This window comes from Oxyura jamaicensis, chromosome 6, assembly GCF_011077185.1.
Source record: "Oxyura jamaicensis isolate SHBP4307 breed ruddy duck chromosome 6, BPBGC_Ojam_1.0, whole genome shotgun sequence".
NCBI lineage: Eukaryota > Metazoa > Chordata > Aves > Anseriformes > Anatidae > Oxyura > Oxyura jamaicensis.
In genome coordinates, this window is record NC_048898.1 from 9,470,143 (window position 1) to 9,486,762 (window position 16,620).

The 16,620-nt window shown below is 39.0% G+C and overlaps 1 protein-coding gene across 2 annotated transcripts; it reads right to left on the minus strand.

The window, feature by feature from the left end:
• Window positions 1-5,305: 5,305 nt before the first annotated feature.
• GHITM (growth hormone inducible transmembrane protein) lies at window positions 5,306-16,467 on the minus strand. Of its 2 annotated transcripts, XM_035329994.1 has the most exons (10): window positions 16,342-16,467; window positions 14,804-14,959; window positions 13,227-13,326; window positions 11,923-12,034; window positions 10,659-10,800; window positions 9,471-9,579; window positions 8,263-8,451; window positions 7,547-7,718; window positions 6,611-6,735; window positions 5,306-5,873 (listed from the first exon to the last, which is right to left on the minus strand). In XM_035329994.1, exons 2-9 carry the CDS (start codon window positions 14,930-14,932, stop codon window positions 6,648-6,650), a joined length of 1,041 nt encoding a protein of 346 aa, XP_035185885.1. In that variant the 5' UTR covers window positions 14,933-14,959; window positions 16,342-16,467; the 3' UTR covers window positions 5,306-5,873; window positions 6,611-6,647. The 2 variants fall into 2 exon arrangements, with proteins under 2 accessions (XP_035185885.1, XP_035185884.1); XM_035329993.1 differs by having other exon boundaries at window positions 5,306-6,735.
• Window positions 16,468-16,620: the final 153 nt, after the last annotated feature.

Here is a 16,620-nt window from a genome sequence, read left to right on the forward strand (position 1 = left end):
CTAATTAAATGCCTTATCTATTCAGGAAAAAGAACAAGATGACTGCCCAGACATTTGTCATTGTACCACTTCATTTCCTCATACTAAGTCCTCTGGAACTAAGCATTGGGCAACCAGACTAAGTAATTCACAAAGACCCAATGAAGTGTCCTGCATTCTTCTACCATCTTTCTGAAAGAAGAAAGAGGCAGAGAAAAAGATTTTTTTTTCCTCATGCAACAGTGGCTGTAAGTGAAACAAGGTGGAATTTCTTACAGATGAGGTAACTGGAAAGATGGATAATTCCCCCCTATTCATGTTTTTCTTCACTCTGGGGGAAAGGAGCGAGGCACTGAGGGAACTGAGCTGCTTCAGTACAGTAACCAGGTTACACAGCTCCTCTCACCACCCTGTAACAGAGGTATGAGCTCTGGCAGGTTAGCTATCAAAACCCAGCTTCCTAAATTACATCTTTCTTAAACCAGAGGATCACAGGAAAATATTTATCTTGTGCGCAGAACACTTAGCACTGCATCCAGTATAAGGCTTTTAGGTCCGAAGCTTTGCTTCATTGTGCTATGCACTTTGTTTAGAAGCCTACAGCTACCATAATAAGCTGGGCCTCATCATGTCCAAGACCTCAGAAGACTACAAAAAGAGCTCAAATCACGTAAGAAATCAGAGGGAAAGTGGACATCTGTTATTTCATCTTCCTTACGTTGCCTGCAGGCGTAAAGTTAAAAATCAAGCAAAATAAATAGAGGTATAAGCCTCAACTAATAGAACAAAGCTATCCAAAAGAGTGACATGTGAAGAGACAGAAAAGTGAAAGCACAGCGCTTAGAGACCACGAATGACACACACGGGGCTCACGGGCATGTCAGCTGCTAGCACTACAGAGGCATTATATGCAGGATACAAACTGAGGAGTCACAGGAGACTTGCTGAAAAAGCTCTGAATGAGACAAAAAATGTTTTAAACCCTGCTCCAGGACAATCTCCCAAGTGATTTTCAACTTACCATAAACTGCTGGGAGAAATAACTGCTGTCTTACTCTTTATTCTAGTCCTAGCTAGTTTCTGTATCCCAGACACCATCATTGCTCTTTTTAATACAATGAATAAAACTACAGGCTATGGTTTCTACAATACATACCTTCTCCCTGGGAAATAGAGGTCAGCATATGTTCCCTGAGAACTACACTGGCTCACAATAACTGGCCAGGTTGAATTTTGAATTAAATTAACTTTGCTCCCTGTAAGTTCTTAATTCTTCTTGTTTTCTCAGAGCTCAGAAGTTAGTTTAACTTATGTTGAAATTTGAACAAGGCCATTTGCTCCAACTGTTTTATTCTCCTTATGCCACAAGCAGCTGTTTAAACCTGGATTGAAGAAAACTTGCATACAAAATGCAGATTCTTAGAATGGCATGAGTGTTTAGTAAAACATTCATAAACCTTACAGTATTTTAGCATACCACCTCCAGAATACTGACTTTATGAAGATTGCAATTTCAAGACCCAGTTTCTTCTTGAAACCGGTTTCTGCTTGAAAAGCATCAAAAATGCTCTGGAGGGTGCCTTAATTTAACCATAAGAAGTTACACTGTTTTTTCACCATTTTGAGGGACATCTTTTATGACTGTTGTATTAGTAATGTGAATTTGAGGAAGCATCCCTTATTTCCCTGCATGATTCAGAAACAGTTACCTCTGCACTCAGGTTCTTTTCCAGTCCAACCCACCTTGGCAAAAAGCAACGATCTCTTTCCCATTGCAGAGACTTACTACATTTTCTGATTATTTTGTAAAGTTAATGCTTTAAAGATGACTTTCTTTATAAATGCCTCAAACATCTAGCTGACAGACTCTAAAGTCACAGGTCTGCAAGCTGTACAGTAATTTGTATATTCTCTCTACCTCCCTTCTCCAACTGCTTCCCTGACCTTTTTGTCTTACAGATTTTTATATTCTTGGATCTTATCTGCTAGAGACTTTTATTTCTTCTGGGCAAATCTGGAGATGACCCTAGCTCCCAGTCTTCCATTTCCAGTTTCCTTAAGATCTTTGCCCTCCCACTTCTCCCACTTTTAGGTGTCATTTACAATGAACGTCAGCCCTCCAACACCCACCTCTGTTCCACTGCCCCAGTTAAGCATCACAAACACACACTCCAATGCCAAAAGGCAGACACACACCATGCATATGGACGAGTCCTCCATTAAGTGCACAGCACGACAGCAGGTAGCTATCGACAAAATTTTTGCAGGATTGGAATATAACACTTCACTACCTTGTAGTCAGAATTCACTCAAACTGATGTTCTGAAAGCAGTCTGCCCACAAACGTCCACCTGTCTTTGAAATGTGAAGACGGATTGTCCAGACATCTTTTTCAACAGATGTCTCCAAACAAAGGACAGGTTATCATCCTCATTTCAATGTAGCAATGGGCTGCTCAGGTGCCACCACCGATAGTGGAACTAAGCATGAGAAACCACAGCCAATCTAACCATAAACCCCACATCAGAGTACACTAAGAGTAAGATAAGATGCAAAAAGACAAACTATGATGCTCTTGAAGGAATTCTTACAGCCCTAGACTACCTGACCAACCAGTCGGGAAACATGGCATGCATCTCTATCCACCTTTGCCAGTTGGAGTTACTAACACGACTGAGTCGATGATTTGGTGGCTGATTTGGTGGCTGCAGTGGATTCCATTTTACTGCCTGTAAAACAAACAAACAAAAAACAAATCTCTTTCTCCTTCCTCCATCCCATTTTCCCCTTTGTAGTTAATGGACAACTACAGTCTAAAAGAATAAAATGTTTTCAGCAGACTTGTCACTACTGTATAAAGACTAAACAGGCTTTTACATTTCAAGTCTGAGAAAGGCTGTAACTCGACCATCCAGGCCAACCTCCCTCATAAATTGTCCTGAAGCAATCCAACTGTTCCCAGTACTGACTGCACTTACGTCTGTTTTGGAACTCATACTAAATATTTCAAAAAAAAGAACCGACTGCAATCCCCATTAACCTGAGAGGTGAGTTTTGAAATCTCTCCCCTTGAACTGTTTCTTGGTTCTATGCTATTTTTAATCATGATTTTAATAAGACCATATTTCTGGCTAATAAAACTTAAAATTCCTTTCTTTCTGCTATGCTTACACACAAACACCTATTCCTCCTATATTTATTGGCAGTCAAGCTGCTGTTTAGAGTTCCCACTGAACTACATGAATCTTAAAACTCAAAGGCATGAGAATTGTGTTTTCCTTAAATACAAGTTTATTTAATTCAAAACAGAGAAAACTATGAAAGTTTCTGATAATAAACAGGGGAACACCTGCTTATGTGTGTTGGTAGCGATAGGACAAGGGGGAATGGTTTTAAACTAAGATAGGGGAGATTTAGATTGGAAATTAGGAGAAAGTTTTTCACTCAGAGGGTGGTGAGGCACTGGAACGTGTTGCCCAGAGGCATTGTGGATGCCTCATCCCTGGAGGCATACCAGGCGAAGCTGGATGTGGCTCTGGGCAGTCTGCTCTGGGTAAGGGCAGGGGGGTTGAAACTAGATGATCTTTAAGGTCTTTTTCAATCCCAGCCATTCTATGATTCTATAATGCTTGCTTTTCCGACTGATTTATTTCACTCCCCATAAACTTAGAACTAATTATTTAAAAATTCTCTGCATTTTTTTAAATAATCTTATGAAAAGTCATAAGGAAATAAAATTACATATAACCATCTTCAATCTGACACAACAAAATGCATCAAAAGATGAAAAAAACTTATGACTATAACTATCAAAACCACGGTAAACAAAAGCACCCAAAGGAGAAGGCAAAATAGTCAATAGAACATTAAATAACATTCCTTATTCAACAACAACAAAAACAGCTTTACTGCTAAGTCAGTTTTTTATTTCTATGAGTTTATAGCCTACTATTAATAATAATTATTGCTTCCCAGTTTTCTGGGAATAGAATGAAACCAGACATTAAAAATTAGTCTATCCAGGTACTGATCAGCTTCTACAGGTATGAATTTCAGGCTGTAAAACATCTAATTTCCATTTGAACATAGTGTTTAGGAGGAGACCTCAAAAAAGTATTTAGCCCTTCCTCAGAGGTATTTGTTCTCAAAGCTGTGGAGTAAGATATACTTAACGGATCTTAATACTCACTTATGAGAAACTCCTGATTTAAAATTGTACTTCTCAATTTACAGAAACAAACCAAACTACTTACAACAGCATCCTAATAAGTTTTATTTATAAAACTAAACTATTATTTTTAGTTCTAGGAAATTTTCAAGTTTTCAGTTGGCATTTAAAGAACAGCATGACAGAAAACCAGCACAGGAAACTAACAGATGCTGTCACTGCAAAATGAGCACCAGGTTCTTGTACCTATCAAACCACCACATTCAAGATTTTTATTTTTCCCCAAATCAGGGCTGTCTTAAGTAAAGCAAACCTTGATTTCACATATAAAAGAACTTATTTTCCCCTTTTTGGAGGGCCACACTAGATAGCACCAGAGTATTTTCCTGCTGGAGTCAAATTGCATCTTCCTACAAGACTCAATGCAAATGAGAGTGTTCATGCTCCAGCAGATACTCTGGTCTTTTTTTGTTTGTTCAAAGGTGTTAGACTTTCCAGTGTTGTGTTCTACACCTTACTGTTTCAAACCATCCAGGATCCCCCTTGTGGCTCATAATCAACCTCAAAAGCTTTTTCCTCTGAATCTAAAAAAAAAAAAAACACCAAAAAAACCAACAAAAAAACAAAGCAGCTTAGCTTAAGTTTTCTTTAGTTACAGGCACAAATATTAGTTTTTTAGAGTTTTGTTATAAGTTAGATTCCCTAGAATCTCTTCCTGTAGATTACAGAATTTGATGACAAGTATACTGCTATGTATAGTTACTCTTTATCAGTTCACATATATCATTGTGTATGAAACTACGTGAGAAGACCAAGATCCTATAAACTTACCTACACTTGATGTGATCCAGAGATTTCTACCTTCTCTAAGTACTAAAAGCTTTACTTCATTTAAAATAGTGCCATGAGCTAGTTTGTGCTGTATGACCTTTGGTCACAAAGGATTTTGTGCAACAAGGCTCTTCACAGTCCACTGTTTTTCCCTGTGACTGTAGAGACTAAAAATACTGCAGTAAACAACAGAAAAAAAAGCAGTACTGGCTGTATTCCATAGCCAACAGGACACACCAGAAGGATCACTTAAAGCAAGTGTAGATCAGCATCTTCCATCTGGGAAACATCCCCCAAAGATGGCAACCAGTGAAACTGGAAAACATCTTTGGGGATTTTTTTTTTAATTATTTTTTAAAACAGGAGTATGCATTCTCTTACAAAGGAATTTGTAGCAAAAAAAACCCACAGTACTCTTAACTGAGTTACTGCAAAGTTCATTAAAAAAATAAATTAGATTAACACATGAAAAATAAGAGCAATCAACTTGTGAGGCTAGAATTTTATTTTTCCCATAATACATAAACATAGCATATTCACCAGAAAAACAGAAGTCCGAGTTGTTGGTACGAGCTCAAACTTTCTTGTGCCCAAGAACTCGTCCCATATTCCAACATAACGTGATGTACTTTAGCAAGTATACATTTCTTAACGTTAAATCAATTCCACCTATTGGAATATTTCTTTTCAACTGCACTAAGCACACCAATTTGGAAAAGTTAGAGACAGACTACAGCATATATCAGAATGGTAAATTAGTGATACTTGGCTTTACAGCAGGCAGTCCTCAATCGCTTTTCATTCAGTGTCAACTGTACAAGCTTCTAAGAGGAGATGAATAGTGGAAGCTGTTCTGATGAATGATGCTTCATCTGCAATACTGAAATTTTAGTCACTGGAAGAAAGACACACCTCTATCATTATTCAGCAATTTGATAAATCTAGTATCAAAAGAGCCTAGCTGCTACTATATCCATTTAACATTAAAACACTGGAAAGTAGACATGGAGTTTTCATGTGCCCCAGAAGGAGACTGCAGTTTTCATGTGGGACGGGTGTCACATAGGTTCTTCATATTGTCTTCTGTATGTTGTTGGACTGGGTGGGTGAGGTGACCAATGTCTTTCTGAAAATTGCTTAAACCTTTCTGAAATTTCTGCTTAAGTAGCAAAAAACATTGTTACTTTCAATACCACATCCAACTTACTCAGTTCTTCTTAATATGCAAATAAAATACGACTTCTATAACTTAACTGAAAACTGTTGCATCTGAACAGCATTTCTTGAAGTAGCTTGCGTCCTTATCTGCACATAGGATAGATACCCGTTTACAGAAATTACTTACTTTACTATGCAGTTACAGTAGAAAAAGAAAGCAAGAGTTGAACTGCTGTCAAACCCATTAAAAAGAAGATCAACTATTTTACTCATACATATTTAAAATAATTTACTCTCCGAAAATAATGTACAATTTCAAGCAGTCCACATTGTTGGAAGGTGTTTGATGAAACACTATTAAGTTTGAATCACATTGCACTTGAACAATATGCTGAAATGCTTTAAACTTCTGACCTGCAGCAAAAGTGCTTGTAACCATAAGTTTTTATTTAGTATATGCACTAGGTAGACAACCTAGAACTCTGGGCTGTCAGCTGCAAAGGGTCTTGCTTTACTTCCTACGGCCACCTCCACCACCAGCGAGCATGGTAGCCACCCGAATGAAGATGTTCAGTGTATCTGTGTAGATACCCATGCACCTAGGAAAGAAGAAATGAAAGTTAATCTTGTTGAACGTAAACAGTATTATTTTGCATTTCATACCATAAAAAAGCATCCATCAAGGGTATCTAACAAAACTCAACTATACCATGTCCTCCACCCTCGTTGAGTAGAAACACCCCTTTATTTTCTTGTACCATCTCTGCCAGCAGTATCTATTTGCAAAAATCTTAACAGAGACTACGCTCTTCTTATAGGAGACCTCTATTTCTATGCTTTATCATCAACTATTTATGTCCATGAATTTAGAAGACAACTAGTGTTCTATTTTACTGACAGAAGGCCAGATGCAAGGAGATAAACAATTCACCTAAGATCAGATAGACAACATCTACAGTAACGCAGTTACTTGTTAGTCAGACTTGCTCTTTACTGAAGGTCAATTAATCCTTCTTTCCCTTTCACATTTTTTTTAGCGTGACAAAGACCAGTAAATATTAAGCAACTTCAGAAGAGTTAACATACTTCATCTCAGCTGATACTCAGAGGTATTTTCAGAGAACAACTATAAATATTCTCAACAATGCTTCAGAAAACAAGTGCTTTTTTGGAAGCTAGTATTACTGGACATTACACCACATTTTCAATCCCGTTCCTCTCATTTCAAGCAGATGCTTTCAGTTTTAAGTCCACTAGTTTTTCTCACATTATGTTCCTAAACCCTATGATTCCTTCCGTTTGATAGCAACACACTTTTGAATAGTAAACAAGGGTCTGGCTCTTTGTAAGACATACTGCCATACAGCTCAAAGCTAATTCTTATACATCCAGTGAGATCAGAATACTTACGCATTGATTGGGTCATACTTTGTCACTCCATAATATGGTAGAGTCTCTGCACGCTTGATGACATGCTGTGTATCATACAGCAGAAACATGCCAAAGAGTACCAATCCACCGTAAACAGCTACTGAATACAATCCAGCCCCAAAAGCAGAAGTAGGAGGCAAGAACATGGACCCTGGAGAAGAACATAAAATAGCCTTGAAGAAAAAGCTACTGTATTTGCTACTCTGAGTAACATTAAACTTCAATTCCTGTAGCATGTGTTTTTCAGTGACAATTCTCAATTTGCAGTGCATTTTTGATTCAAGGAACTTTAATGCACCTACAAAAGATGTCTCATACAACCCAACGCAGTCATTTTGAACACCCTAGAGAATCATGCATTCTTTTCTTCACGCGCAAGTACTTGTGTTCCTGGGATTTTCACGCAACAATGCCCAGAAACATGCAAGGGAAAAGAACAAGTGAATCAGAAGCTAGGGTAACATTTACTGTTCTCCAGATTCACTGCCAGTAGTTGAACAATAAAAACCATTACTGTCAGCCATTCATCAAATTAACACTTGTCAGAAGCATAATTTCATTTTCTGTCTTCAAAGTGTAATGGAGTTATCTTCTCCAGCAAACTGACAGACTAGCCTGTAACTAAAAGTGAGCTGCCCATCCTAGCAGTGTAAGTTTATAAACTACTCTATGTGACAGTTAAAATAATACTTTACCAATTGAAGAGGCCAGAACAAAGCCTAAGCCTATTCCAAGTGGCCCTCCCATGTTCAGAAATTTTTCACTTGGAGCACACATGGCCACAGTTGAGAGCCCTCCGACGATTCCAGCTGTGTACCAGGCAGCTCTGATCAGCAGAGGACCACCCAAGAAGGCTAATGGAGCCACCACCGCACCCATGACACCTAGCCAAAGGAACACAAAACCAGTAAGGTTTGGAACAGCTCTGGAAAAGACACCATCTGCCAAAACAATGTTTCAAGTCGGATAACATGACTCAAACTAATCCACTTAACATGACAGAACACCAGTGCACACACTTGCCATTTTATCGCATTACCTTCTAGATAAGTGCACAATCTTAAATTCAGTGACCTACTTTCCTCTAGTTTTGGAGAGTACTTCAGCGAGCTCGTCTTTGGAAGAAAGCTTAATAGCAGACAAAATACTCATCTCTTCAAAAACAGCTGTTAAGAGATACTTTAAATGGACTGATCAACTACAAAATAGCCATAGGAACGCCCAAAACTAAAAGGCAGGACAGATTTTTGCAGTAAGAATTAGTACGGCAATTAAGTCAGACTTTTTGCTAGTCTTGCATGAAACCTATACCTATTCGTTAATGTCACACTAGATCAATAACATCACTGAAATAAATTCAACTTCTTAACAGATGGCTTTAGTTCTAGAGAGACTAGTACAATTTCAGTGCCTAACGTGTCTGTCTAAATGTTACTTGAAGTATGCTACATCAGTAAGACACTGATCTGGTTCTTGCAAACCCAATCTTTGGTTTGCAAACCTGACAGGAATGTGTATCTAAAAGCTGTTATTTAACACTAAAACTGTATGTTTCTGATCAATTTCCAAATATCTTCCTATGCTGTACAGATGAATTTCATAAAGTGTAGGCAAGTGCTTACAAAAGCTATAGTGCCAGAAAGCAGTCACAAAAACAAAGCAGGTATTAATAAATCAGTTCTATCCAACACGTACCTCAAGTTCAACTTCAGCATGACTTTTACAAGATTACAAGAAATTACAGGTACATTAAGGACACTTAAAAAATCCCAGTGGTCTCTGAAAAATCTTAAGTCTCCAGCAGCAGTACGCAATAATTTATTATAATATCAAAGTTTTCTTCAAGTAAGAATGTTGTCGCATGGGAACATACAATTTTATAATGAAAACTATAGCCACATACCTGAATGCATCATCCAAGCAAGATGTTTAGCTGCTGGACTGTTTTCATAGGATATGGACCTGACCAACATTCCAGCACCAATCATAGCAGCAAAAGTTGCACCTATTGCCTGTAAGAACAGCAGTAGAGAGCTCAAGTTGGCATAAGAACGTATGATCTCCATTCTACCACATGATTTGTTGAACCTCCTAGTCTCCAAGTCAATAAACTGCTCTTTTTGGAATTATGCTAAGTCATAACTTGAACATTTGTCAATTTCTGTACTATTCTAGTAAAATCTTTGCAGATCCTAATTTGCAGTAATTGCCATTTTACTTATGCCAAGTCTGCTAGAAATCCAAGTTTAGCGAGAGATGGTAAGAATCTCTTATTCGTGTAAGGAAAACACACAGGTCCTCCGGTCAATCCCATTTTCATTAAAGTATCTGCAATACTAGCTTTATTTTTTTTTTCTTGTACATTTCGCCACCCGAAGCCAGTATTCTGTTCACATGCTTGTACTATTGCCTTTTAAAACCTCATTGCCTCCTCTTACTTTTCATTCTGAAAAAAACATCCAGCACCTAGCCAGCTGATTAGACAAACATACAACTTTGGTTTACCACTAAGGAAGCATTATTAATTTGATCTCTGTAAAGCTGTGTAGATGCTAGCATTTAGCTATTACTATTCTGCTACACTTAGCACACCAAATATGTAAGAAGCAGATATTTTGTTAGCAGTTTGCCTGGATAATTTGCTTACCAGTACCACGTTGGCCTTGGCAAACAAGAGCTTTGGAAGAGTTACACCAAATAGCACAGGGAGGAGCACAAACACATAAGGATCTCTAATCCCATTTTTAGAAAGCTACAGAAATAGTATTGCTAACCTCAAATGGCCACTTGCAACGGGTTCATATTTACATATAGCTGGTCAGCAAAGCACAGCATTTTATGTTGTGTACACAGTTTGTCAGAAACAAACTATCAACGAGGTACAGAAGGTGCACATCTCCATGCAATTAGATGCATCAAATTATAAAACACAAAATATTAGGGAACTTCTGTGGTCTTCAAAGATAATGACAATAGCATAAGCAAAGTTTCACCTTCCTTTTCAGAAAACAGTTTCCATTTTGCATTTTTGTTATCAACCACAACATTTAGGGTCATTTCTCAGTTAATTTTTTGTATAACATGAGCTTACCAGCCAGGAGCCTTTTGTCATGAGGCTCATGAGTGCTGGAGATCTGCTTACTGCAACAGCTGACAGTGCTGTCAAGCCAATACTTCCCGCAAAGTACATGTAAGTAGAGTGAATTCTGTCTTTCACATACTGTGGCCAAATACTGAAAAAAAAAAAAGTAGTTGTACATTCTGATGTTGATAACTGCATAGATATGAAGACCAACTAAAAAAAAAAAGAACATCCAAGCTGGTAAATATATTCATTTATGGACAGAAGTGAAGTATCACAAAATTGTGTGGTTTAGCAACTTGTATCAGGAGTTCACCTTACAACAGGGGTCTGAGCTTTTAGATCTTCCCCACTACATGCAGATATTACGTTACAACTCTAGCAACACTGTGATTTACAAAGAATGCTAATGATAGTTCAATTCTAAGGAGAAAGTATACACAAGAGAAAGTTCACATGTGAGATAATAGATTTTTTTCTAAGTATGTAAAAGTAGAGAGTTATGTGTGCATATAACAAATGAGTTTAAGGAAAAATGTCTATAGATTGTGTACTGGGCAGTAAGCAGCCTGCAGAGCAGCTCACAAAGTGCTGAGTCACCATGCACACGTTTATCTGGTATCACAAGACAGGCATGTCATTTGGAGAGCTCTAACAATAGCAACAGAACTGGACACGAATGAGAGCTCCTCAATACAATGAATACATTTGTATTTGGAAATGACTAATAGTAGAATAAGCAAATCAAGACAATGCCAGCATCACTTTCTCCCACGCCTATGCTTACCAGTAACTGACTTAAGTCTAACTAGATGCTGTCATCAGTGAGGTTTTTGTTGTGCAATACATCTAAGTTTAAAGAGTTTAAACCAACGTAAGTATTCAAAGGAAACTCCTTTACACATTCCTTACAGAACACTAATATTAAAGTTTAATGAATAATCTCAGAGGAACACAAGGCAAAAGTGGTCTTAACAATTGCTTTACTCTTCAAAATTTATGAATTATTTGCATGTGGCACACCTTGAGTTTCAAATTTAGCAACACAGAGGAATTCACATAAATCAGTATCTATTTAAGTCTGAGTTACTTAAATTTTGCTTTCAGTTACACATTTTAAAATCCTGCATGGCCAGAAGCAAAGGCTTTCTGTCCAGAGAGTAAGAAAGGTAAGCTACATGCATATTAGGAGATACTAGCTAGAGAAGGGACAGAAAAAAGAAGGGAGATTCACTTCCAAACGGTCTTTACTTAAATAAGCTATTTTACTTACACGGCTTTTTCAATAGCTCCTATCTCACTGGACATGCCCATTCCATAGTAACAGAGGGCCCCCAGGCCAACAGCAGCCCCTCCAGCAACAACGAATTTTCCCAGACGATCAACTGTATGAAGAAAAATCATGCTCTCATGAATGCTTTTCTTGGACAGTTAACAGCATTCTCACACGACTTTATTTGTAATAACCGATCCATGTTAGGCTTGTTAAAGCTTCACTTAACTTCAAAAGTCAATGTGTAACCACTTCTGAGATAACTACACATGAAACATTCTAGATTAAGCCTATCAACACCATACAGTTTCATAAAACAGAGTAAGAATTGAGACCTGCTAGTATCATGGCAAATGTATTGGCCTTTATTACACTAACAGCTGGGAATTCTAACACAAAGGCCAGTTAACAAGTCCTCCAACATAAGGATTGTGGATATTGTGCCCTTTCCTGTCATTCATCTACCTTTAACATTTGCTCAGTCAAGAGTCTTTGGTATTAGGTTTGATCCATATCGGTTTCAGATGCGATATACAAAGCTGACAGGCACAAGGCATGATTTACCACCAGTTTCTACTGTCTGATTTTTAGACATACTACTTACGTGTCACAACACAAGTAAAAGGATTTATCAGCTGAGACCAAATGCTGTCACTTGTACGATTCTTTTAAGAGCACATTCTTCCGTAGTGTGCTATAGCCATGGTGTTCTCTTCTCAATTTACTCAATTCTACTTAACAATTCAGTCCTGCTAACGTACATTTACAAGTCTTGCTGAACTACTGGTATCTATCTTAACACTCCCTTTGTGACCCATGGAGAACAGGCTGATTCACACTAAATGTACCAGCAAGCATAGTACACTAATACCTTACATGCCCACAGCATCCTAGACCTTTTCCTTTCCTTTTTTCCTCCTTATTTGGCAAACTCTACACAGTGCAGAATACTTCCTTGAAACAGTATACAAAGTAGTTGGAACAAAGTATTAGCATTATTTTTAAGACATCTGTAGCCAAGGAAGTTCTAGTCTCCATTAAGAAGCAGCCAAGTGTGATTTCATAGTTCCCACCAGCACCACAAAGCAGAGATAATAAACGTCTTGTGAGAAACTGTGAGGTATTTCCAGCTTTGAACATTACACAGAACAACAAGCAGAGAAACTGTCTCCAGATTGCTGGTGAACTTGAAATACTAAGCAATGTTTTCAGTATCCCTACTGGTTTGAAGGAAACCATTTTCTTCAAAGAAGTTTTAAGATAACTTCAAAAGATTAGGAGTATATAAAGCAGAGCTACCCTACCTTTAAGTGCAGTTTCTGCAGATTGCTCAAATGCTGCTTCTTTGATTTCCTGGCCAATTTTCCCACGCCTTACGCCAGTTCTTACTCTAGTAGCATAACACTGTTAGATTCAAAGGTAAAATAAGACAGATTAAATTAAATAAAACAGGAAACATTCCTTATGATGAACTGTATTGACAGATAACAATCCATTTCTGAGAGAAAGCAATTTGCTTTTAACACAACAAACCATTTACTTGCCACACCTGCTATAGATAGTTAATTTGTGCTTACCTTCCAAATACGTGAAACAACAATGCTCAGAGAAAACAACTGAATATTAAAGTTTAAGAAACCCTACAAGAAACATCTACACACAGTAGTATAGAGCCAATGCAGAAGTTGAAGTTAACAGCTCTGCTAAAAAAAAACATTCCACGTTCGCATTTCTATTCTACTCCCACCATATTAAGCAAGGCCATAAGGCTTTATTTTACTTTTCATTTAAAAACATACTCTTTATTTACTTAACTTTGTTAAAAAAAAACCCACAACATTCCTGCCCACTGAATTTGGGAGAACAGTGTGAGTTCACTTTCGTATCTAACCTTGATTTCAAGAACAAACCTTGAATGAAGGCCTATAACCTAAAGATTTATGGCTAAGAAGCTCCAAGCAAATAAAGTGTGTTGCTCTGCTGAACCCTTCATGCAAGAGGTGTAGAAATTCCTATTTTAAGTTCAGAAACTGCTTTTGAAGACTTTACCATTTTTTCAGAAATTTCTGAATTATTATATGGGCACTCGACCAAGGGATTGCTCAAAGTAGCAAGTTTGTATTAATACTAAAAATGGAGATCTACAGTCATTGCTACAGGCATCAGCTGATCGAGCAATAAAATCCAGGAAGTCTACCAAAGCATTTCAGGTATTTTTATTTTTTTTTCCACCTAACAACATCTAACTCTACCGTTATAATTATGTAGCGTTCTTCACAAAGTGAAACAAAACACAAACAAAGCCACCAAAAAATCAGAACCCCACCAAAACAAACAAAAAAAATCTCAGCCTGCAATTTAGGGTGCTTAAAAAAGTTTTCTATGCTTAAGATGAAAACAGAAAGGAGAAACAACTATCTTCTCTCCGTGAAGTCTTTGGATAATGACAGTTCAGTTTTGAAACTGTCAGTAAGACTCTCGATAATCCTGCCAGTTTTTGAAAATTACTCTGGCCTGGGCAACAGCTCTAAAGACATACTGGGACTACTGTCTTTAAAAATAAATTTTGTATTTAACTTAACATTTAAGACTTGTACTAGGAAACAAGTACCTAGAAAGAGGCAGAACTTTTGCTCTGCCTACCTTGCATAGTAAGTCTTGCCCGATGCTAATTACCTACTTCAGGTTCTTCTTCTAAGAATTTAAATAGAAAATATTACTTCGACCACTTTTAAGCATTCTGTTTTTGATTTATGTTATTCCTTCAGGAAGTAAAAACAGGTATCTCAAACAAGCCAAAGGCTTAGGAGCATTCAGAACAGGTACTTCATGCCAAGCAATTCTCCTGGCAAAATACTCAGCCTCTTGACATTTACCTTACCTGGTTAGGCTGCCACAGCTTGTATGCTTTTATACTGGAATTCCTCAATGCCGGGGAAGCTTGAGTAATGGTGGGGCGGAATGCCTGGCATGGTAACGTCCTCAGGCACACTAGCCTTGCAGCCAACATGGTTGCTTAGATTGTTTAACAGTGTTCCTGCAAGTACATGAGAAAATGTGTTTTACTGTTTTGTTACAAGGTTTTCACACAAACACCCCACATTTACTACTTGTTCTCAACTACTCCATGCCATATAATAAATAGTAAAATATAATAATTAGAAATACTGATTCTTGAGTACTATAATGAGAACTAGAACATTCTTAAATGTAATTTAACTCTGTTATTCCATCCCTATTTGTTCAATTTCTGTTGGTTATCTCCTGCAACAAGGCACTTACCAAAAATCAGAAAAACACATCACATTTCTTACACGAGTTGCATCAAGAGCCTTTAGGTATTTACGTTTGAATTACTCTGTCAAGTAATTTTTATTTTGAAAAACACTGCATGGGTATTCTTCCTTCCAAGAGTGTAAGATCTCCCAACTCTACATAAACTTCAGTCAGGTATAATGCCAGATGACTAAACGGTGTAATACATGCGATGGAAAGAGTTTTTGGAAAACTTGTTTCCTTTTCAGTTACTCTTTTGATGAATTAGATAGCTTTTTATAGACTCAGATTTCAGTCAAGGTCACAGAGCAGGAGCTCAGGTTACCGTGTAGCAGCTCTGACCAGAAGATGCTGCCATAACTTATGCACCATCACCAGTGTACGGCACAGCAGCCTCCAGGCTCTACAGGCAGCGTAACATGGGAACTTTATCCTACTTCCACAAGTACTGCATGCCTCACACACAAGGCAATCGAAGTCCTTGTCGTTCCACCTACTCTGTGACTTCACACAGTTCCTGGTGTAACAAGACACACCGACTACCAGTACTTTTTCAGGCAACCCTTCAGAGCTTAGGTACACATTATCAAATATAACTTGCGTGCTTTAAATAACGATAACGTTAATCACGCACAAGAAACGAGTACCCATCCTGCTAGAATTCAAAATTAAGAACAGAAAAAAGAAAGCAGAAAAAATCTTGGTCCTAGGAAGTTAGGGGTTGGTCCTAGGAAGGGGTTACGAGAGCCCGGCTACGAGAGCCTACTTGTGTGACCGGAAATGCGCTGGGCGCCTTACCCCACTTCCTCCCCCACATCCCACTCTTCCCATCAAATAACGCATTTACCACAACTTACACTGAATTTGCTATTTTTTTAAACTAGCGTTTGAGACAAACCGCCTCACGCGTTAAGGAAAAGCACACGGCGGCACAGAGCCTAGGGGTCGGCCAGGCCCGGCCCGGCCCGGCCCGGCCCGGCCCAGCCCCGGCCCCGCGGTCCCCAGGCCTTCGCCCCGCGGGGCAGCCGTCCCACAGCCGACCCCGACCCACTGAGGGCCGCGAAGCGCCCACCCGGGCCCGGGGCCGATCCCACCGCAGTGCCTCCCGCGGTGCCCCCGAGGCCACCCGCCCCCAGCCCGCACCTGCGTAACCGCCCCGCTCTGCTCCGCGTCGCTCCGCCAACAGAATGACGCAACGGCGACCCGCGCGCCCACGCCGACTGGCTGGCTCAGCCCACGTGACTCCACAGCACGCACGCACCATTGGCTCCAAGAGTCGGAGGAGATGTGACATCACTCAGTCCCCAGGACGCCGGGAAGCCATCTTTAACGCGGGCAGAGAAACTTCTGGAAGCCGCCTCCAGTGGGGACCCTGTTGAGGGCGGCGCCATTTTGAGGGCGGCGCCATTTTGAGGGCGGCGC

Excerpts from the sequence above, each read along its gene's own strand:
- GHITM (XM_035329994.1), bottom strand. The coding sequence starts at position 14,932 with ATGTTGGCTGCAAGGCTAGTGTGCCTGAGGACGTTACCATGCCAGGCA. Across the intron at positions 10,801-11,922 it reads GGAGCTATTGAAAAAGCCGT|TATTTGGCCACAGTATGTGA; the intron begins GTAAGTAAAATA and ends TTTTTTTTTCAG. Across the intron at positions 7,719-8,262 it reads TGTTCTGGCCTCTTCAATTG|GGTCCATGTTCTTGCCTCCT; the intron begins GTAAAGTATTAT and ends GTTCTTCTCCAG.